Raw genomic sequence first — 23,742 nt, forward strand, 5'->3', positions numbered from 1 at the left:
CTCGCCCGGCAATAAGGGATGGAGCGGGAAGAGCCCCAGCGGGCACAGCCTCGCCCGGCAATAAGGGATGGAGCGGGCAGAGCCCCAGCGGGCACAGCCTCGCCCGGCAGTAAAGGACAGAGCCAAACACTCGAGACATTAAGCCATACAGCAAGCTTTAATATCCAAAAAATCCAGTCCATTACACACGGAGAACTGCGGGAAGTGCACACACAGATGTGAAACTTCCCACTCTTACTATCTTTGCAACCAATTTCAAAACATAACACATTAAAAAAAAATACAGGACGTTTTACATTTATCAAACTCCATATAAAGAAGTTTTACACTGAAGATTATGCAGCATTTTATTTTACACCTGTTACCATGTATAGTTTAATAGTGACCTAAAAGAAACAGTCTCAGCTGACGAACACCTTGAGCATTTCCCCCTGCATATAAAACTAAATAAAACAATGATCAAATTCTAGAATACACAATTATCCCTGTGCATTACAGTAAAAGTGGCGAATTCTAAGAACCCGTAAATAGGACTGCAGGTAAAACACTACTAACAGCTTGTTCACAACATTATTTTGCTTCCCACTCTTAATGTGACTGTTGCAATTTAGAAGCAGAATGCTCTGGAAAAAACCCAGCATTTTCTAGATCAGAAATAAATGCACATCACTGTATTACATCCCATGTAAAAACATCTTCAGAGAACATATAAAAATGGCACCTGCAACAACAGGGAGTGGCAAGGAAAAAACCACCAGAACCCAGGATATTGACACTCAACCATAAATAAAGAGTTCCATTGCTTATTTTTGAAAAACAGAACAAATTTCAAGGTATAGAATGTGCAAGGGGCAGCAACTGGGTAATATTACCGATAGATACACTCACCACTCAGAACTGACATTCACCTAACCTCTGTCTTATTTCAAGAAGCCTGAAAATCAAGTAAATTACTAATCATATTCTAAGGGAAGAAAGGCAGACTGAAAGCAAAGAATCACAAATTCCCTCAAAAACTGAAGTAAATAGTACAATACAGAAAGTAAACCATGTGGCTTTTTACTTTTACCATGAAAGGATTTTTATTTTTAATTTATTTGTTGAATAGCAGTTTATAATTTTTAATCACATCTCCCTCAGAAGAAGGTAGAACTCTGACAGTTCATGCACTTTTAGAAACAAGAGAGTTCAAAGAATAGTTTAAGCCACAGTGCACTTAAAAACTTCTGTAGACCAGAAGCCTCTGTTCTCAATCATGACTCTGAGCAGAAAGGGGCACAATACTGAAACATATGCAGGCACGTGCTCTATTATGCAGTGTTGAAAATACTAAAAAAAAAGGTTTTTTCCCGCCTTGCAGATTTTCAGTTTAGAAATAAAGGCACAAATTTCTGGCCTTGACTGGAAAAATCCAAAAGCCAGTAACAGATCTATTAAAAAGATGTGATTAGGAGGTCACCATGAAAGACGGGATAAAAAAATAATCGGAAACAAGCTACTGACCAGTGTCCTTATAGCCAAATACGAAAAAAAATTTCAGCCATCATCATAATGGTTTTATATTTTAAATATATGTTTGAAAATGCATCAAAATGGAACTTCAAGGTAATCAATATTATGAAAAAACAAAATGCCTAACATGGCACCTCCTCTCAGACTAGTGACTGTTAATTAAGGTTTTTCTCAGGTACATAACTCCAAAGTGACATGAGATTCAGCCTCTCGTACAGTATCACGACTTGTAGATTAAATATTCACCTAAGCCACATCTGTTAGGGAAAAAAACTAATTAGTAGGAGAAATCACATGGGTAAAGTATCTGAAGTTACAAGGACATTGTCTACCATTTGGCCTGCATATCCTGGCTAAGGTGGAGGTGATTAGGTTGTAGCACATACTTACATGTAACTTCACTGCTCCAACAGGTATTTTTAAGTTGTACTACCTACATATGGCATGGATAACTCAGCTACGTTCAACAACTTTAAAACTTCTGGCTTAAGCAGTAAGAAGATGACTCAAAACCAGTGTGTTTCAAGAAGGCAAAGCATCTGACACATTTCAGCTCCAACACTAAGATCAATCAAAACCGGTGTTTTCCAGAATGGAGGTTAACATACTGCTTCTCTGTGCCATTCTGCTTTTCCTTCACTCAGTATTCTGCTTTCACGTAGTATTTCAAATCACCTATAGGTTCTCTTTTTAAATTAAACTTCTAACAGTGGTACAGTCAAAGATTAGATCTTGTATAATAACCTATTTCACTTCAGTTCCACAGAAAATGCTCTAACAGTTCTGATGGCTATTTTATCTGTCAAGAATAATTTTACCACTTCCCAACCATTTCAGACTTCATAACTTAAGTATACATTTAAAAATACTTCTCTAAAAGTGACACAGCTAGTACAGTAAGCACCTCCATGCATTCCTAATATCAGAAAGTAGAAAAAAAGCACTATAAATCTATGAAAAATGAGGCAGCATTAGCAGAGAATTAGCCTAGTTATGGCAAACATTAAATTTTGTTCTCAAGAAAACACTTTTGCTTTTACATTTAATGCATTCCAAAGCCCAAAGACAGTGCATGTGAACATTTAATCTTTCACAAGTATATTATGAATATGCATGGCATAGTATATGTCTGAATAGCAATAGAGATATTAAGAAAATAGACACTATCTATATCCTCTTAGGAACAAGAAGGCACCACTGATTTGAGGTTGTGTCCATACATCACCAGATCATTTTATTCTCATTTCTAGCTTTCAAGCCGACATTATTTTCTCAATAACCTATTCAGACCACTACTGTTCTGGTTTTCTCACCACAAACAACACACATTCATAGTAGTATTTCATCATGGAGAGTTCATTCACAGTGTAAGTTGACAGTACAGATTCTTTCTCCACCTGAAAACAAAGCAGCAGTTTTCAAGACAGCTTCTCTACAGGAACTATACAAGAAAATGCTACACAGCATTACTAGACTATGAGGCCCATCTGTACACTTCTTAAAAAATTAGAAAAGCAGCCAATTTTTAAGATACAGAATACCCCTGGAAGTTATTAATATAGGCCATTATACTGAATGATATGGTGGTTTATTCAAAGCAGTTTGTCTGATTCATAACAATACTGCTTATTGCAAACTGCAGCATCTTCTTACCTCTATATGGAATCCATATTGCAGGATAACATTTTTTATATCCTCATAGCTTAATTCTATGGAAAGTTCATTTCCCAAGTTTTCAAAATGGTAAAGGAGAGGACCTGGAGTACAAAGACAACAGAAATGGCTATCAGAAAGACAAAATGTATCTTAAAAACCAAAGCACATACTGATAGTACAATAAACGCTTATATCCAAATTCACACATTTAAAAATATGGAAGGTTCCCTGCCCAGAGCAGACGGGTTGAACTAGATCATCTTTAAGATCCCTTCCAAGGCAAACCATTCTATGATTCTATAAATACTGACAAAAAGAACATATTTCTGTTACTTGAATAAGATTTTTATAATGAATTTCAGAATCAATGCAAAACGAAAACTGATAACTTTAGCTCTTATTCAACAATTTTTAACATTTTCCTACCAGATTTTGTTTTCTGTATCTCAAAATTTCTTCAGTCCAGCATCACTGCTGTCTCTATAGCTCAGAATACAGAAGTCTGCTCAGGAGCTCTGCCAGCACTCTGACTGGCTAGGACTGGGAGGGTGACCGACTGACCAGTGACCGACCAGTTTTTACTATGGAAAATGTTTAATGCCTGTGTCTTGTCTAACACTCCTTCACCATGGAAGACTCCAATAAAATCTCATTCCCAAAACTTCCGCTTTGAAGCAGAGTACCAATTAGACATTGGGAAAAAAAAAAAGCGCAAGCATGTATTTACAAGTTTATTTTCTTAGACAAATGGCAAAAAGCCAACACAGAACACTACATCTGTCAAAAAACAAATGTTTGATGCCTGAATGCAAAACCTGCCACTAGCAAAATTTACTTGCCTATTTAAGAATCATATGGTATTGACTTGATTGTAACTAGCAGACATCTGAACATATTTTGAACACTTCTGAGGTAACTTCCAAGCCCTCTGTTTTTCTAGCTGTACAGTTTTCTGCACAGACACTATTACTCACACACACTTTTCAGGTATACTATCAAAAATCAGTCAGAAAGAGCAGTTGGTCATACTTGCCTACATTTATCCATATTCCTCCAGGCTTTAGTATTTTCCATATAGTATCAATATAATCAATAACATTATGTGCTGTATCTATGAAAAAGCAAGTTGCTACACAGTCCCAAGTATCTGCATAAAAAGAGCAAAGTATACAGAGATCAGTTTCAATGCTTTTAACCCTGTAGAAGTTCATCATTTAACCCTGGTTGTCTGCTGGCACCCTCAGCATTACCTTCAACTAACAACAGCTGAAGGCTTCTAATTCTGTTGGAAGTAAATAAAGTATTTTGGTTTATATTAAAAACTGTTAACTTTGGGTTCGTTTGACCTGTATTTATGTGTGTATATGTACACATACACATTCTAAAATACTACATATACTTCTTACATATCCACTTAATAGAACTGTTCATACATGATATAAAATTATAAATATTATATACTGTAAAATGTAAATGTTGTAACACATTTTATATAAATGAAGGCTCAAGTGCGCTATTACTCACCTGTCCTATGAATTTCATTATGACAACCGTTAAAAACACAACTGGAAAAATACCCAGTGATTTTAGGCCTCCCTAGACAGAATCTAGAATAATACAGGTCTGTACCCTAAAGTGTACTTTCACAAATCACTTAGCTTTAAAACATTTTACTCAGTATTTGAATATCTGCCCAGCTGTTTTTTTTACTAGTTAATTCAACAAGCAGGAACTTTCAAAGTCTGCTTTTTAAAGCAAGAGTCTCCCTGTTTTTCTCTAAACAGGTATTCTTGCAATAGGAAGTTTTAAGTTCTATAAATAAAAAAATTAAAAGTCTTGACTTATGCCAGTCTTGAATGTTTTTAATGTTAAAGATAGAATCTTCAGAAAATTAAGCAGCTGTAGGGAAGGCTCCTGCAACATCTGTTAGACAAGAAAGTGTCCACATTTTCTATAACTAGGAAGAAAAGAAAATCTGATTTGGAGTAAGAAATTGATCTGCATTTTACTGTACAGCTGGATAAACATTCTGAGTAAGAAAATCTTGCTACAGTTAGTTCTTAATACTTGTAGATACACTTCCATTCTCTTTATAATCTATCCCAAATACTCTGAAAGTATGTAAAGTTACATGGATAGCCTAGAATTTTGCATTTACTCACTGCACTCAGAATAAATTTCCTGAAAATCCCCTGCTGTCATAGAGAAGTTTGAACCTGAAGGAAGACTGTGAGGATCAACATCTGGGAAATAAATTGGTCGTATCTGATCAGCAGATCTTCTGTTATTGCTAAATTGATGAATCCAGGGATAAAGCTTACATGAGTTAATTTCAGAGCATCTGCAAAATATGAAAATCACCAAAATTGTTTCAACTAATTGCTTATCTGTAACCTAGATATGTAAGAGTCAAAGTTTCTGTAACATCTCCACATTTGCTAGAAGACTTAATCTAGCTCACCACACTTCAGACCACCCATCATAATGAACTAATCAAAAAACTAATTCTAATCTGACACAAAATCATTACCACAAAGTAACTGCCTTTTTTAGTTCTAGAATTTTCTTTTATGACTTCTTATAATTTTCTCCAACTTATTTCTCTGCTGAAAAGAAAATACATATGTTTATTTTGTAAGATTAATGAAATTTATGGTCTACTATATTCAATAAAGCTAAGATTTTCTGGATCATCTCCTTTCCTAGTAAAAAAAAACATGGAAAAAACTAGTAACATTAGTTCCATGATTTTTTTTGGAACTGTTTGCTCTCATTCTAGACTCTTCTGAACCACAATCATAGGAAGTTTTGAAGCACAGCAAAATAAAAGCATTTTTCAGATGCTAACTGAAGAGATGCTTTAAAAATTCAAAAAATAAATAAGCCCCATTTTGCAAAGCACAGTCGTTTCCATGTTGCAAAGCACAACAATAGTAATTTTAAGTTTGTAACATTTGGATCTTTGCAATCATGCTAAGTAAACATGTCTTTGTAAAACAGAATTTCTGGGTTGACATGAGTAACTAAATCAACTCTTATTTTAAAAATTGATAAACATAGCATTTAAGAGGAAGCTTTTCCCACCATCCTGTAAAATTAGTTTGTAACTAAAAAATGAAAAAAACACTTTCTTCCAAAGACAACAAGAGGACATATCAGCCCCACAAAATACATATCATCAAGGATTTCAAGCAATCTATTGGGTTACAGAAAGTGCACTCTTTTGGCTGGTGGTTAGAATACATCTGTGATAAAGTCTCTGAAATAATACTTTTTACCTTCTCCATGTCGTATCTCTATTTCATTTCATCAGTTAAAAACTAAAACTTGTACTTGAGCAGCACTATACAGCATTCAACAACTTTCTTCATATATATAAGTAAATATCTATCAGACATATGCAGTTGGTTAAAAAAAAGTAAACCCAAAACCAAAGAACAAAAAAGCCCCCTAACCACTACAACAGCAATAAATGAAAAAGATTAGAAAGGAGTTCATGTTCACATAGACTTTGAAACAGTTCCAATGTAATAGAAAATAGCAATCCCTTTTCATATACAAGCTTGAAAACCTCCATTTCCAGTTTCAACAATTTTTACTTCAAAACCAAGTATTCCAGTCCTTGGCAATTCCACTCTTACAACAAAAGAGTGTAGTATACGTTCTGTTATAAAAATCTAACATAGTTAAGTGTGACACGCTTCCTTGTTTTCCACAGGGGCAGAATATTCACTGTTTAACATTCAGATGAAAAGACAGTTTTGGAAAAAATCAGTAGGTCAAATCTCACTTCTGACTACTGGTTTACAGTATATATATATATAACTTAACTGTTTTCATCCTCAGGTATTCATGGGCATGCAACAAACACAACTAGTAGTCTTCTCCAATTGTCAACATTTATCTAAAATTATATTCTTTCCAGAAAGTAAAGAAGAAAAATACACCATGTAAGAACCTTATGCATACAAGGGAAAGCAGAATTTCCCATACTAGGACTGAAGCAGCCTTGGAGCCACTGAAGCTTAACTAGTCCTGGGCCACTTCATTCTCAAATTAGTTTCCTCAACAGAATAACAAACTCTAAATAATTTCAGGTATTTACAGTGACCACAGTTACACCATGACATACACTCTACATACCATACCATGCAACTTTATCCACTGTAACAAAAGTTCACAATTTCAGAGATATGAAAGGGTTTTTTTTAAATGTGTGAAAATCAGCAAATACCACTTTGCACACAGAAATATTAAGCCAGGCTCCATCTAGGAGCCTACAGTAGCAATGCTTGACATTACAAACAGTACTTTGTCTTCCTAAATATAAACCACCATAAGAGAAAGAAGGTAAAGCTGTAAGCTGTAAAACTGTAAGCACATGTGAGCAAAATGGTTTTAGTTAATAAAAGCAAGTATAAATTAAATTGAGACTATAGTTAAAAACCAGTTTACTAAATTCCTTTTTCTGACCACTCTTCTTTAGGTATTATCTTCAGCTTATATTGGTCATTGCTGTTTCTTCCAGTTTCAGAAAAGCAGATGTACACTTCAGGCGGCTAACTGTGAACAGCCACTTAAGACAAAACTGAAAGAATCCTCAAGTCCCTAAAACCTTCATAACAGACACATCCAGCCCACAATTACATCTGGCAGAAAGGAATGCTTGGACTTCAGCTAAATTGACTGCTGCTCAGAGTCATGCTAGCAGTATTTTCTTCCATGCTAACAAGTGAATATAAATGATAACTTGTCCAGCAAAGATGAGGACTACAGCAGTTGCGCAATACTCAAAATCTCATACTGTTAGCAAGTTAAATACATATACACCTCTTTGCTAAATATCCTACATAAACAGGAGACACTACATGAGCATTAGATGCTGAAATTGCTACAGTTAGCAAAACATGAATCTTCAGGATAATTTCACATATAGGCCAAAGACGCTTTAATTAAAGAAGCATGTCATCAGAGGGTAGGGGTGAAGTTAACCAACTTCTGTGACCAGTGCTCCCAAAGATGGGAAATGAATGCTTTAATGCTGCTTTGAAGGTCCAAAGCATGGGCAGGAATGTAGCTTCCTTTTAGTAGCTGCAAAGCATCAGTCAGATCAATTGTAATACACAATTTCATCACCAAATGAGTCACTTGAGAATAATGCAGGAAAAAAAGAACAAATGAACCTCCAGTAAACATTTATTATTATCACACCAACTACTACTGCTATACGCAGATATGCAGCAGGTATTATTCAGTGTCTCCCCCTTCGTTTTTGAACAGCAAGCTGTACGAGATGTGAGATCATCAATCACAGTGTGCTGTGGACAATCAGTCTATAAACAGGTGTCCAAAACATTATGGTAATACAGAAAAAAAGCCAATAGTTTGGCTATTTCCAGCAAAGGTGTATCATTTCAGACTGATAAATGAACTGTCAAATTCTGCCTCTGTGAACTTGGCACTAACTCCCCCCAAAGAAAAACCACCCCCCATACCTCTTTCAATACTTGCTTGCCCATAGCCTTCCCACTCCCCTTCTTAAAAGAACAGTTGCATGTGCTGCCTTTTTTCCTCTCTAACAATGTCATTTTGAAACCTGTAACTTCCAATGCAAGTGGCAGAACACCAAAAACAGGAATGTCATTTTAAGTAAAACCTTTAACATGAAATTTACTACATTTAAACTTATTATCTGAGCGTAATTGCGGAACTATTAACTCTTTATTTTAGCCACTTGCTCACCACACTTCAGTGATTGTTTTTCTTGTCAAAACAGTGCCTAAAATTTTACTACTGAATGTAATACTTCTTTTTTAACAGCTATCCTCTGTTAAAAATCACCACCACTAAATGCCATGGACGTATTTACTAGCCCATACTCAGTAATTGTAAGATAGGTGTTCGTTTTACAGAAACAGATGTGAAATAAATCATAAATCCTAATTAAAATTATGCAGAAAATCTGTTGTACAACTTAAGAGATTTTAAATCTCCCAACTTGAAAGTCATGCTTCTGTAATTTTAATGACTCAGATACAGTACTTCCTTCCCCATTTATCCCTAAGACTTTCCTTAAAGCATTCTATAAAGTGAGCATGTGCGTCTTATACTACGACTCATAAATCTATTCTTGTGAGATCTACATTATTCAGACTTCACTGGTTTATCATTTTGCCTCTCTAGGTTTTATTCAGCAAGTAAAACATAAGCTATATACCTGTTGAGTACAAAGTTAGAAGAAAAGAGCATAAAGAGGCTCCATTCATTTCCTTGGCAAGCATAACCGAGCATAGCTATTTCCCACGCCAATCTACCTAGCCCAGCACCAGGTACCAGGATATTAACTTTGGAGAAATCCCTGCAACAGAACAAAAATAATAGTTAAGTCTTTATCTGATACCCCTTAACACAACTTAGAGGTCCAGCCAAACATTTTTCCCATCATATACTTAGATATTGTATTATGCTTCCTGTATGGATTCACTTTTAAATGGCAATTGAGCCTGTTCTGATCAGATTGGTTAATTGTACAGTTAAAATAATTCACAGAAATTACTCAAAAGAACATATACAACCCTCATTCAGAATACAGAGCATTATTACTATACACAGTCTGTTTTCCTTAAAACTTCTACAGTTATCAAGCCAAAAATTTCTCAAGTGAATTAAAGAATATTGTCATATAGCATGTACTTTTCTTTGAGCCCCACTGATAATCAGAAAGCATTCTAGACATATTGTTACCTTGCAAGAAAAAAAAAAATAAACAAGTATTTTGACACAAGAAACAAAAATATAAAATCTCCATAATCTGATGAACAATTCAGAATGTAAAAACCTTAAAGTAGTGAATGTTTCAGCAACGATGGGTTCTTCATATGCTGCTCACTGGTTTTGCTGAAGTACTCTAAGTGACGTATTCCTAAATCAAAGTACATTGCAGCTCTCTAACCCTTTACCCATACCTAGCCATCAAGCTGAAGACAATCAGAAAACATCCAGCAGTGTATTTATTGAAATATTTAGAAAAATCTCTCCCAAGTGCAGCAGCTAACAAATAGAACTAAGAATCTCAAAATTCACTCCTCTTTGAGGTAGAAAATGCAATATAGACATAGTCTAACCATCAGACTTCCACCAGAATGCAATCAAACCTTCACTCATAAAACAGAAAACACTCCCATGCCAAACTGAAAAGACCTTTAATCTAAAAAGAAGTAATTTTTCAGTTTCCAGTGATAAACAAGACTCCAAGAGTTAACAATTTCATACACCAAAAAAAAAGTATGAACATTCATATACCACACTGTTTTGCACAGCACCTTCAGAGACAAAACATATATCTACCAATTTATATGCAACTACATGAAGGAGGCCACAATCAGATAAAAGACACCAAAACACAAAGCCTTTGACTACTTAAAAATTCAGAATGCCACAAAGGGTTCGAAAGAGCTAGGATGCTGCACAAGCATGAAGATGATTAAATCCTAAAAGCTGTACTTTTCTGAACACTATTACCCAAATCCAAAAGGAAGTATTATTCTTTTCCAAAGGCCACACAATCTAACAAAGCAATTTTAACAGTGCCTTTTGAGTTATGATTTGATCATCTAGTTAGTGAGGTCTCCAAAATGGAAAATCATTCCATTCATTTCCATTCCATTCATTTCCATTCCATTATACAGCCAAGCTCTTCTCCTGACTTAACAAGAAGCTGGAAATCAAGACTTCGTTATTACTGAAGAGCACTCCTGTGACGCAATGGTTCTCATTACCTCTCTTCTGCAGGGGAAACCAGAAGAAAGCTAGCCACAAAGTCCTACTGAAAAAAAAAAAAATTAATTCAGGAGAAAACTACATGGTCAATACGGAGTTTTTGAAAACAGGGTACCAGAAAAAGGAAGAAGAAAATTGCTTTCTGGTAGAAGCTAGAAAAGCTTCTATGTTGCAGCTTCTCCTATTCATAATGGTACACTGTTATTCCAAACATATTTTCTAACCTAATCTATTTCTCCACTTCCTTACAATTTCACTTTATTTATGAAATATTTAGACTAGCTCTACACAGATTTTAGCACCCCCATGTGGACAATTCTATAATAAATGGGCTGATAAGCCATGAACTGCTTTCAAGATTACAATACATTGATTAGTAGAAGTCTTTTCTTAAAGCAACCTAGTAACCAATAGATATGCAGGTATAGTCACATTTTGAAATCTGCACCTTTATGCACCCTGAAACAAGATAAAACCTCTAACAGTCAAGTGAATTGATATTAAATCGCCTGTAGTTGTCTTCTATTTTTTCATTCACAATATGAAGTTTCTGTATTTCTAAACTAATTTTCCCAATTCTCTCTTACAGTTCTCTATTTTCTTTTCCTAGTACAGACTTAACTACACTTTCAATTGCACCTTTATTAAGGGATTAAAGCCTGGAAATTTGTTAGCAATTTAATTTCTATCTACACTCTTCGTACCAGTTGCTGGAGAATGCTCCTGGCCACAAACTTCATTTCAGCAACAGAGCACAACTAATACAGCACAATACAATCAAACCACAGTCCATAGACACTAACCTTCCAAAATGGCCCAAGAGCCTCTTTTTGAATTTACAGTCAGAGAAATTAGGTATGTGGCAAACTTACTGCATAACAAGTAGTGACTGCTTATAGCATCCCATTATAAGAAAAAAAATGGTCAAACACATTTTTCAAGACTTAAAAAGAATTGTTTGTGGCAAACTGTTAATGAATTACGTTGAGTAATTATAATAGCTAAAAATCTTTAATTGCACATAAACTGGTTTTTTTAAGGGCTATAGTCCTTTAAGAGGATAGAAAAACATGCTTTTCTCTGGTGGATATGTGATTGCAGCACTTAGAAAGTCAACTAAAAAAAAAATTAACTGTGGTAACATAACAACCCGAAGTTATCCACAACAGAAAACAAGTCTTGCACCAGCCAGCAACAGGAGGATTTCTATGACTCACATCCAGCAGTCGTTAGGAACATAAATGGGTACCCAACAAGAACCCACTAAATACTTGTGGGCCAAGAGGGAAGTAACAGCTATTAACCTGACAGCTGTGGGGAAAGGTGCTGGCCAAGGAGCAGAGAAGAGGCCTGCACAGTACTATTCAGCTCAACTACTGGAACTGCACAAGTCTGTTAAAAATGACAGTGGAGAAATATCAGAAACAATTAAAATCTGTCATGCCCTTTCCACACTGCATTTTTCAGTGTGATATATTTTCAGCTTTTAGAAGACTATTGATATTAATGAAGATTTTAACTTTTCAAAGGTACCCTTTCTAAAACCAGAAAATTAAACATGATAAAAACGGAGGCTTATTTCCTGTCTATTGTATTGTAATAAAAAGCAATGATGCTGAAGGGGTAGACATGCTCACCAAAAGAAAAATGAGCATATCTTATCAAACACAAACCTCGTTTTTGTAAGCTAAACACTGCATTTCAATTTATCAAATTAAGTAATAAATACACACGTCACACCTTGATGGCCTTCTGATCAGTGGAAATATCACCATAGGAACACATTGTGGGACTCCTTTCCTAGTGTTTATAATCTTTGTAACCAGATGCAATTCTTAGCATACTATCTTCTGTTAGTTTACTTTAATCACATTGTCAGAGATTTTTTTTTTAAAGACAAATGCTAAACAGCACAATCATTTGAAGAGCAATTCTTCTCCAGACTTGGCAGCTGAGTTTTAGATATTTTCATTTAAAGACCCTCAAAGCACGAAGTGATGCAGTAACACTGATAATATATTTGCCCTTAAATCCAATGTTTAAAGGAAAGTTTAGGCAAAGTAAAAAGACCTGCAAGGATAGATGTATTTCATATAAAGTCAAATAAAATTCAAATAAAGCAGAAATTTCAACTCTACTATAACTGTGACTGAACACACTCAAGAAGTATAGTCAAGCTTGGGCTCAGGACTAATAAGCTGTTTTTCAGATTAAAAGGAAACTAAACTCTGGTGATTTCTTTCGGGGTGTTCTGTCAGCATCTTGGAAAATACATCTGATTGCTGGACAGAATGACACAGATGAATTTTAAGTTATAGTTCATTCCAGAGGCCTAGTTTGTGAGAAAACCGGAAAAAATGCCTAAGGTATACCAGTTTTGGCCATGGAACAATAATTAACAAAAAGGTTAATTATTTCATAATTTCATTTGAACATGAAGCTGATGATCTTTACTTCCTTTCATCTAAGCAGGAAACCAAGATGAGAGAAAAAAAGGGAAATCTGAAAAAAATTTATGAGTATGCTCGTTTATATTTTCAACTTAAATATCTCCCTATAAAAATGCTTCAGTAAAAACATTTCATTAAATAAAAATGTATGTTTTACTCTTTTCTCCTACAGCAAGTACGTTCATTCTAATCCAAGAAATCCAAGATATTTAAATATTACAGACCTCCTGTGAGCTGAAACACAAATTCCAACATGAGAAATTCAAGAAATCTATCAGTTCTTCATGAGGACCTGATCTCATGAGATTTACTTAAAACTGCTTTGTTGATCCTACTAACAGATTCTGTGCTAAGGTGCTAAGCAGAAAGAATAAGAGGCAGGAACAGCTTTCGCCATTTAATTTATTTTTACATGATAGCCTTATCAGAAGACTAGACTGAAACACATTATAACAGTAGCACCTACTAAACAACTATTCTGATTTACAGCTCCTTTCAACCATTGCTTGTACTTCTTCTACCTCCCAAAGAGCAACCATACACAACACTTCATTGCTTTTTCTGTTTACATGCCAACAGAACTCATACGTGTCAATCTTGCAAGTGCAACACTACAAGGTGCGCATGCATGGAGTGAAACATACTTGGGTAGGTTCAAAAATTTAAACTCCTTTTTCACATTATTCCAATGCATGGAATCAATGTTAACAAATTATGTTAACTAGAAACTGAATGTACCATTCCACTGAGTATTACATATTTGATGAGTACTGCAATTTCTTTTACAAAGTGAAAGGCGACTGGCAGTGACAGTTTTGAATTTATAATATTATCATTTTCAACACAAAATACATTTAGAAAAAGTAACTCTCATGATCCAGTGCAGTTTTTCTCTAGCACTTTCATTTCATCCTTTCAGGAGACTTTAGTGCTCTGTGCTACAAAAGGAAATTCTAAAGCAATGCAAAGCTGCACTCTGAGGTTCACCTACAGGCTGTGTTCTTTCACACACTGGAGTCCACGGTCAGTCCTCTCCCACTATGAACAATAGAGTAAGCCCACTGTGGTCAGTTGAGGACCTGTCAATCCCTTCAAACTGGAAAAACTGCTCCACTCCAAAATCACTAAGTCATAGAATATGCCAAGCTACAAGAGACCTACCAGGGTAAGACAGTCCAACTCCTGGTCCTATGCTGGACACTCCAAGAGTCACATCGTGTACCTAAAAATATTGTCCAAACACTTCCAGAAGTCAAGACAGGCTTGCTGCTGTGACCACCTCCCTGAGGAGTCTGTTCAGTGCTCATCCGTGTTCAGGGTGAAGAACCTTTTCCCGATACCCAACCTGAACTCCCCTGACTCAGCTTCATGCCACCCCCTTGGGTCCTGACACTGGAGAGTGAAGAGTTTGTATAAAATTTGCCTAAAGGCCAGACTGACCTGCCAGGGAAGTTACTTCTTGCACAAGGGTGAAGTGGCACTGCCAGTTAAGCTTGACAGTACGTGACTCTTTCTTACATCAAAAAGCTAAGTACACCTCATCAGGAGAGCCTTCAGTCACCAGGAAAAATGAGTGAGCTGACATAGCAGCTAACAATACGTGAACAGAGAAGAGGTTTTACCTAAGTGCTAATGAATAATAAACTTTTAAATATGTATTTAAGCAATACACATTTTAGAAATTAAAAAAAATAGTTTGACAAACTCGAACTTGTAGTAGAGATGTTTCATCCACACAGTGATGTACTGAGATTTCAGCAGAGACAAAATAAAACTCAAATGGTACTTCAGAGCTACCACAATAGGGACACATGCTTTGACACATTAGTTTTGTTTGAAAACGAGAATTCCCTGCAAAGAAACACAAAGCTGTCAACTTCAGATTCACCCCATCTGTTACCACATGTTGCTTCCTATTATCAACTGGAGTTTTTGAAATAGAGTTCATTGAAAAAATGTAAAAGTTAAGATTTTCCAGCCTCAGTCATGGATCTCTTAAGATTTGACATAAGCTACCTCTCCCATAACCAAAATTAGAGTTAGCATCCAAGAAAAAAGTTTGAATTGCTACTTTGGAGATTAGAATGATTACTTGCAAAACTAACCATGAATTTTCCTACAGATCTATGTGTCAGAGATATAGCTGCAGTATTTAATTCATTTTTTATCTTATGTAGGCACTATTAACACTAGAAAAATTGCAGTAAGTTCAGTTTCAGATAAAACATTTTTAAAGGTGTATGTATCTTTAAACAAGTCAGTTCAAGGCAAAATAGAAACCGTATACACTCTGTGTTCTGCCACCACAGAAGATGGCTAGTGGAAGAAACTTAAAAAACTTTTCCAAGTTGTACAAGTGCATTATTAACGATTGCTGAGAGAGAAAAAACACCACAACAATACCCTGCTACATCAAACCTACGTAATGGCCTGTTACAGTTACGAATAGGAAGTTCTCAAATTTTCCCACTGTAAGACCACTAAGTTTAAACTAAAATGCACTTTAAGATGACTGGGTTGATTAATTGACAGAACCAATAAACATGGAATTCTTATAACACTATAACCTTCTGAGACTTTACCAGTATGCTTCTATCTAAATTACCTAAGACCCTTGCATCAATGACTATTTTGGAGCTGTTAGCAAGCCAATACTTATAAAATTACCCTCACATGTGCAACTAAGTTTTAAGACTTGTCTTAGAACAGCTGTCTGAAACCAAGGTTAGAATTTACTATTTTTAGAGTAAATTCTTAGTGCAACTAAGTACAACTGCACTAGAAGTCCTCTTCCTTCCTTCCATCATGAAGGGCCAAAGTCTTACTTCCTGCTGTCACAGAGTCCCTCCTTTCATCTGCAGCAGACACACTCTGAGAATCTGCTAACCTGCAAACTTTACCTCACTGAGCACAACTTGAGTTAATTTCCTGAAAGGTTTACATGTATTGTTACACCCAGCTGCAGAACAACAACACAAAAATTATTGCTGGTTTACCTGGTATTACTTTGTGAAGCTTACAATTATACTCTTTTCCAACATCTTGTATTAAAAATAAAAACTTTCTTGATTTAAAAATAAATTCCACTGTGTTCATAAAAATTTCTCTATTTTTGAAACCAAGCTTTTCATTACTCCATAAAAACTTTGTTAGATTTGTGCAACAGTGTATGTCCACATAAATATAAGTTTTAAGACACTATTACCATCTTTCTTTTGGAAAGTTCTTTACAATTTCACTAATAATTGGCTGGTAGCAGGAATCTCTCTCAGATTTTCCCTCTTCGCTCCAGTCTCTCACAAATTGTTTCAATGTGGACTTTAATTTATCCATGTCAAATGTTGAAGCTGGTGTAATCTTCCCACTTCCCTGAATAAAATGGAGAGAAAAAAAAAAGTTAGTGGAAAACATACCAAGTATCTTGAGTCTTGGGGGGGGGAAAAAGCAAATCATGAAGAGAAAAAAAGCCATGCTGCAAGAGCTGCTGGCAGTATCAGCTGACAAAGCACCTCCCTTTCACTCCTGGGACCAGGACTTAAATCCACCTTAATATCCTAAACAAACTGAGTTTGCTGGTCTCTGTTTGGCATTCAGGAGTCCAGTTTCTGTATCAGAAAAACAACACATAGCAAAGCACAACTGGTAGTCCTTATTCAGGAAAAGATCAGGTAGTGCAGAGGCTGAACGGCCTACCCTGAAAAAAGGATCCCTTTAGATACTGATAAGACAAAACTGAGAAGCTCACATGAGAGCTGCCCATTACTGTATCTTGCCTGTATCCACAGACTTCAGTTTCCATCTCGTCAGTCCTTTCACTCTTATCGTCATTTTTTTGATAGAAAGTAGGCCAAGTAGTAAAAAAAAGTATTTACAACATTAAATAACAACATTAAAAATACCTGGCCTGTCTAGAATTATAACCGATCTACAATGTTGTAATATGTAAGAACCTACAGTAAGACAAAAAACATCATTTATATTCTATATAGTTAACAAAAAAACAATTTTAAAATGTAACCAGGGTAAAGCTAGAACTCTGGAGCAAAAAATGCCTTTTTACAGTAATTTGCCAGATTCACAGTTAGTTTTCATAACTGTAACTAACAGAACTAACAACAAACAGCTTCATTAAGCATCAGCTAGGCAAAATGTGAATGACAAGAGTGAGAAAAGTGTGAGCAAACACGAAATGATAAAATAAGAAAGGCAAAAGGAAAGAAAGTTGGAGGTCTACAGTGTGAAAAACAAATGCAGAAAATCCCAAAGCATAAAGAATTTCATTTTGGAGCAAGAAAAAACTCCATTTTAACATACATCTTCCCCATATTCTTTATTTTCAAACATATGAACACAGTCATTCACAATGGTTTGTAGTATTTCTTGATTATGATCAATGCACTTCCGAATCTTGTCAAGGTGAGGAAGAAATTGAGGAAGAAGACTCTGTTGGTTAGCTGGGAGAGACTTAAACTGCCTCTCTGTCCTGTTCACTCGTTCATGCATATTCGTTCTAAAAAGCAAAAGTTTTAAATATTTAGAAGCAATATACACATACGTAAATAATTCACTCTAAGACATTACAATTAAAATCATTCATTTTGTTATACACAGAAAGTGACCAGACTCCATAGCTCCTTACCAGAGAACAAGTTTTCTAGAATTTTTAAAGCAAAAATTTTTTAAGCTCTAGTTCTACTTTACCACTCTTTTTAACACATTCCAGTTTAAGAGGACTCTTCTTTCCTTCTTACAGTTTCATCATCAACCACTCATTTCCAGAGCAGGTGATCACTACCTTAATACACGGATCTATAAAATTTAACAACCAATCATCTCCCAAGTCTGTTTCACAAATCCAATTTAAATTCAATTAATAGCTGGATGCAGCGGTAAGCTTCGATTGCAGAAATAACAAGACGTGGAGTGGGAATTGGAATCCTCAAAACCCACTGCTTTTGGAAGAACTGTAAAAGTCACAGCTGGACCATACCAGAGTTCTGGCAGCCACACTAAGATACTAAGCTACCTTCTTTTAACAGCATATCCCTCATAAGTACTGTGAACATGATAATGTAACCAATGCAAACTAAAATATATTTTCCAATTCTCCAGGATAGAAGCTTCATGAAAATGGTGACTCTTCCAAGATTTTGCTAGATTTGATTTCTGTCTAAACTGACAGAAGAATAGTTGCTAAGCACAGTCATGACGACTCTAGAAAGAAAATTCAGTAAGAGATACTGACCCTTTTGACCACCAAATTATTTCAGCTGGTCAAGTCATAATGCAGTTTCCCAAAGCCTTGTGTTGGCGCACAGCAGCACAAAGCTGAAAAAACTAGCCATTATGAAAGACAGCTGCAATTACTGGCATTTTAGTTACAACCTCAGTCTGGAAATTTGACCAGGTAATATCTCATTCATATGTTACTGAGAACAGCTCGTTCACTGCAATAGTGTGGTGGTGCATCCTCCCCCCGCCCCACCCACTCCTTTCCAGGCTGCAGTGTGATCTGAGAAATGCTTGTTAGGCCTTGTCCTTGAAAACACCACCTGGACTCAGCTCTTTCTGAGCTTATCAAAAAACACTGTCTGCTCTCAGAACTCCTACCAAGCTTCTGTTTTTCTCGTGACCAGCCTTGGAAAGTATTTCTCCAGCCTGAATGGCATAACATTCCTATTCTTGCAATTTCAAAGAAAGGGCTGACCCAAACTGTGGCCAGGATGAAACACTGCTATGACTAAAGCTCACTCTATGAACAGCAGTCCAAGATGGGGCCCTTTGAGCTCTCCTGGACCACAGAGGGCCTGTGACCAGCAATCTTCTCCCTCTGAGGGGGATGCCTCTCAGAGCAAGCAAACCCTCAGGTTTGCTATACCTGGAGGATCGCCGAACCACAACATGCCCTGGGCTGATACCCTCATGCCTGTTGGGAGACACAAAAGCATCCAAAGTGCATATTTTCACTGACCTCTGAGGGGAATTTTTCCACAGGCACCTTATCCTCCACTGACTATTTCTTGTCTGCATGCATACCCTTTTGCGCATATGCTATAGCAAATCTGGAAGTTAGGTTAAGTTATAATTATAATTTAGGCTAAATGCTGTTAAGCATTATTTCTCTGTTAGATTGTTACAGTTAAGACATAAATTAAAGTATAAGTTAAGTGAAAGTACTGTTAAGTTTAACTGGTGTTAAGCTTTACGCCACATTCCTTTTCATCCTGGTTTACACTGTCTTTACACACAGACTCACACACACAGACACATACCTAAGTAGTTTCAATTCATTCTGCTTTCATTGCCTGGTTTTTGTTTGGTTTTGTTGTCGCTCGCTTTCCCCTTGTTGTGCCTTAGTTGCCCTTTGTAAGTAGAGTGAACCTTGCCAAGGAATCTGTTGTGCTTTCTAGTTTAGTATTAAATCTGGCTTTTGCTCATACCCTTGCTGGTGATTTTTTGAGCGATCTCAAGCAAACTTCGGGGCAAAGAACTACAGTAGTTTAAACTTACATTCAAGGACAAGAAACAGAAAAGAAACAAGAGAAAAAATAAACTGATGCTCTACATAAAGCACATGAACTTAGCTCTTAGCATCAACTTAGCGCAACAACATCTTCCTCAAAATTTTATCAGGAAAAAAAAAACCCTTCTATGCTAAACTGCAACCATCTAGCAGAATGAATAATTCACTGTAATCAGAAAAATTACAAATAATAAAGTTATCTCTGTTTATCTCTAGAAGACAAGAACAAGATCTGAACTCATCTGAAAGTGTGTTACTACCTTATTCATGTATGTTTCCAAGTTAACTGGAAATATATGTATGAGTAAACAAAAACTCCAATTATTAAGTACCAAGATATGTCATTTCACCTAAATTTTGAGTTATTTCTTTGAGACAGAGCTAATTGCACTGAATTTCTGTACTGGAAATTTGAGTCACATCCTTTTCTTATATGTTTACTGAAACAAGCATTCAAAAGCAACCCAAACCCACAGTTCAGCAGGAGGCTGAGAAAGATATTCCCAGCTTCTGAGGCCTGAGGGTACAATTACACCACCAATATAAATAAATTACAGGTCGGAATTGCATTAGTAACAACCAGTATTAGATACTTCCAACTAACTACGTTTTTGGTATGTCCAAACTGAGTCACAGAATTCACTTTGGAAGAGACACTGAAGAGTCGTTCAGACCAACCTCCCGCTCAAACATTAATCCCGAAAAACAAATGAAAGCCAAGATAGAAAAACCTCAAAGAGGAGAAATTATACGAATATCACCTACTCCTACCAAGAACCTCACTACCATGTAAATATTATGGTTGTGTTACATTGACAAAAAAGGGTCCAGCATATAGTAATGAGTCACATGATGAGGCTTTGTCAGCTGAAGTACAAATCTGCCGTCCAAACCCAGAAACAGGAAACGGGTTTACCGAAACAGTGAAGAGGACTGAGCTTTTCCAGTCTCCACTACACCACAATGCAAGTAACTTGCTTTCTCATCTATTCAACGGAATCGGTCCTAAAACTAGGTGTCCCCACCACCGCTGGCTCATTCCTATGGAGCCAGCAAACCCTCTTCTGACTCAACAGATGTTATTAAAAATAGCATCCATTATTTCCACCAATAAGTCTTATCTCTTCTGCAAAGTAAAATGTCTTTCAAGAATTTCCACCCATAATCGAAACACCATTTTGCATTTCTTTGGCAGCAAAGTACTACTGTTTTGAAGTCTTCACAGTGTTTTAGAGCATTTTCTCTCCTAAGAGACCTCGAGACACCCTGCTCAGGTTTGCTACTTTCTTTTAAGCTTTTGAGTTGGCAGACATCAAGGCGACTTTGTGCGCATCCCGACAGAAAAGCGGTGCAGAAGCCCTTTCTAGACGCGGGTTCGGCACCCCGCCCCCAACACAGCGCTACGCACGGAGCGCAGAGCGGGAGGCGGCCGCACCACACGCACTACCAGCGCCCTTCGGACCCTCCGGAGGCCGCTCAGCGAGCGGAGGGACCCCGCAGGGCCCCACGCCCAGGGGGCAGGCCTCAATTACCCGTAATATCGGAAAGCGTTGATGATCCTCCGAAAATGCTCCCGCTCCAGGCGTTCCTCCTCCTCCACCGCCCTGGCCGATGCCGTCGTCAGAGCCCTCGGCTCTAGAGGCGGCCGCCTCCGCCGCTCGTCGCTCAGCGGTGCCGCCCGCTCCGCCTCGGCCTCCGCGCCCATGCCGCTCGCTGCTCTCTCCTGGCCACGGCAGCTTGCTCGCGCTCCTCCTCGCGGCCTCGCCGCAGGCCCCTGCGCATCACCTTGGCGGGCGGCTCCCTCTCGCCCTGGGGACGCGGCCTTGGCAGCCGGCGCTTTCCGGGACACGGCGCACGTGGCCGACATCCCCCCGCCCTCCCTGCGCCCGCGGGCACGTCCGGCGCGCATGCGCCACCGCCGCCCTTCCGGCAGAGCGCCTTGCAGCCCCGCGCAGGAGGGCATCGCGAGAGGGGGGCGGGGGCCACGGCCGCGCAACGCGCACGCGGTGGAGAGGGACGGGGAGCAGTTCCCCGGCAGCGCGCTGCGCGGCTCCCGAGCTGGTGTCACAGGGACGGGGAGCAGTTCCCCGGCAGCGCGCTGCGCGCTCTCCCGAGCTGGTGTCCACAGGGACGGGGAGCAGTTCCCCGGCAGCGCGCTGCGCGCTCCCGAGCTGGTGTCACAGGGACGGGGAGCAGTTCCCCGGCAGCGCGCTGCGCCGCTCCCGAGCTGGTGTCACAGGGACGGGGAGCAGTTCCCCGGCAGCGCGCTGCGCGCTCCCGAGCTGGTGTCACAGGGACGGGGAGCAGTTCCCCGGCAGCCGCGCTGCGCGCTCCCGAGCTGGTGTCACAGGGACGGGGAGCAGTTCCCCGGCAGCGCGCTGCGCGCTCCCGAGCTGGTGTCACAGGGACGGGGAGCAGTTCCCCGGCAGCGCGCTGCGCCGGTCCCGAGCTGGTGTCACAGGGACGGGGAGCAGTTCCCCGGCAGCGCGCTGCGCGCTCCCGAGCTGGTGTCACAGGGACGGGGAGCAGTTCCCCGGCAGCGCGCTGCGCGCTCCCGAGCCGGTTGGTGTCACAGGGGACAGTGGCTGTGGCGTGGCGCCCGTCCCCCGCTGTGTGAAGCGGCACGGCGGGTTGCCAGTTGGCGGCAGTGACGCCGCAGCACCTCAGGCGTACCAGGGGAGGATCCACAGCTGCCGCGCTCCTCGGGGTACTCACGCACATGAAGTACCGGCTCAGCACTTAAACCCCGGCTCTCCGCCCGGCTGCCTGCTCCAGGCTGGGGTAAGGTATGCATCCAGCCCCGCTGGCAGGCAGCCAGGGGCAGCGAGTTCACAGTGGTAGCAAGAGGCAGTACTTCACAAGTACCTCTGCGCCAGACTGAAGACGGATGATATTTCCTGGAAAGATGTGCAAGGACCAGCTGTGGACTAGATGATGGCACATCCTCCTCCACCTGACAAAATTTGTTTGACCAGGTGTCCCATCTCAGGCAGCAAGTCACACCATACACCTTTCCACCTCGCTTTGAGAAGAGGTGGCTGATACACGACTGCCCATCCCCTCAATCTTAAAAGCTAAGCTACCGTACCTCCTTGTCTGTCTAAAGACAGTGGCAGTCTTTAGTAATCCAAGTAATGCAACAGGAATTGGAAAGTTTTTTGGCACACTAGCTTCCTCTCTGCAAGGAAGTAGGAGCATCAGCTTCCTAAGATAAACACTTTCGCTCCTGCTCTCTTCTAAGTACAGTAACTGACCAGACAGCAAATGGACACTGGACACTGTGTTCAGTGGCAGTGTCAGAGAGAAAGCATAGACATAACCGGTTCAGCGGACAGAAGAGTCCTTGTTCCCAAGGGGGTATGTAAATTAGGAAATACCATGTGTGTGACAGAACCAACATCTGAATCAAAGATACAGAAATTCAGCTTTTAGACTTTGAAGGTTAGAGTTGGAACCATAGCTTTGAGAGATAAAAAGTTTGTTCCTACTACATCAGTATCTAGGACTTGTCATGTTCTGTTATTTCAACATAAGAAAATCACCTTCTAAATACCAAACTAATAATGTACTTGTATTTCTGTCCTTATAGAAAAGCCATTAACCTTTTATAGAACACAACCACCTTTATCGCTCTACATTTCTGAATATATGCAAGACACTTAGCAAAGCTTTCTTTCAGCTGTGACAGCCTGAAATTGCTGCCAGCAGATGACACCACTTCCAGAAAGTTACCTTTTCTTCACTGAAGAACCACAGGTTTCTGTCATGCAGCTCTCCCCAACCACTGCAGAGCTAGCACAGCCCTGGCAATCAAAAGGCATT

General features: G+C 38.7%; 1 protein-coding gene across 1 annotated transcript; it reads right to left on the reverse strand.

Annotated features, from left to right (window-relative positions):
- Positions 1-138: 138 nt before the first annotated feature.
- On the reverse strand, positions 139-21,787 carry CARNMT1 (carnosine N-methyltransferase 1). Its single transcript, XM_039566797.1, is given in 11 exon segments — positions 139-2,909; positions 3,166-3,269; positions 4,202-4,315; positions 5,331-5,509; positions 9,386-9,526; positions 16,603-16,766; positions 17,712-17,907; positions 21,453-21,634; positions 21,636-21,656; positions 21,658-21,750; positions 21,752-21,787. Coding segments are annotated over 11 exon segments (1,335 nt in total). The 3' UTR covers positions 139-2,804.
- Positions 21,788-23,742: the final 1,955 nt, after the last annotated feature.

The sequence above is a fragment of the Corvus cornix genome, chromosome Z (genome assembly GCF_000738735.6).
Source record: "Corvus cornix cornix isolate S_Up_H32 chromosome Z, ASM73873v5, whole genome shotgun sequence".
In the NCBI taxonomy this organism is placed as follows: Eukaryota; Metazoa; Chordata; class Aves; order Passeriformes; family Corvidae; genus Corvus; species Corvus cornix.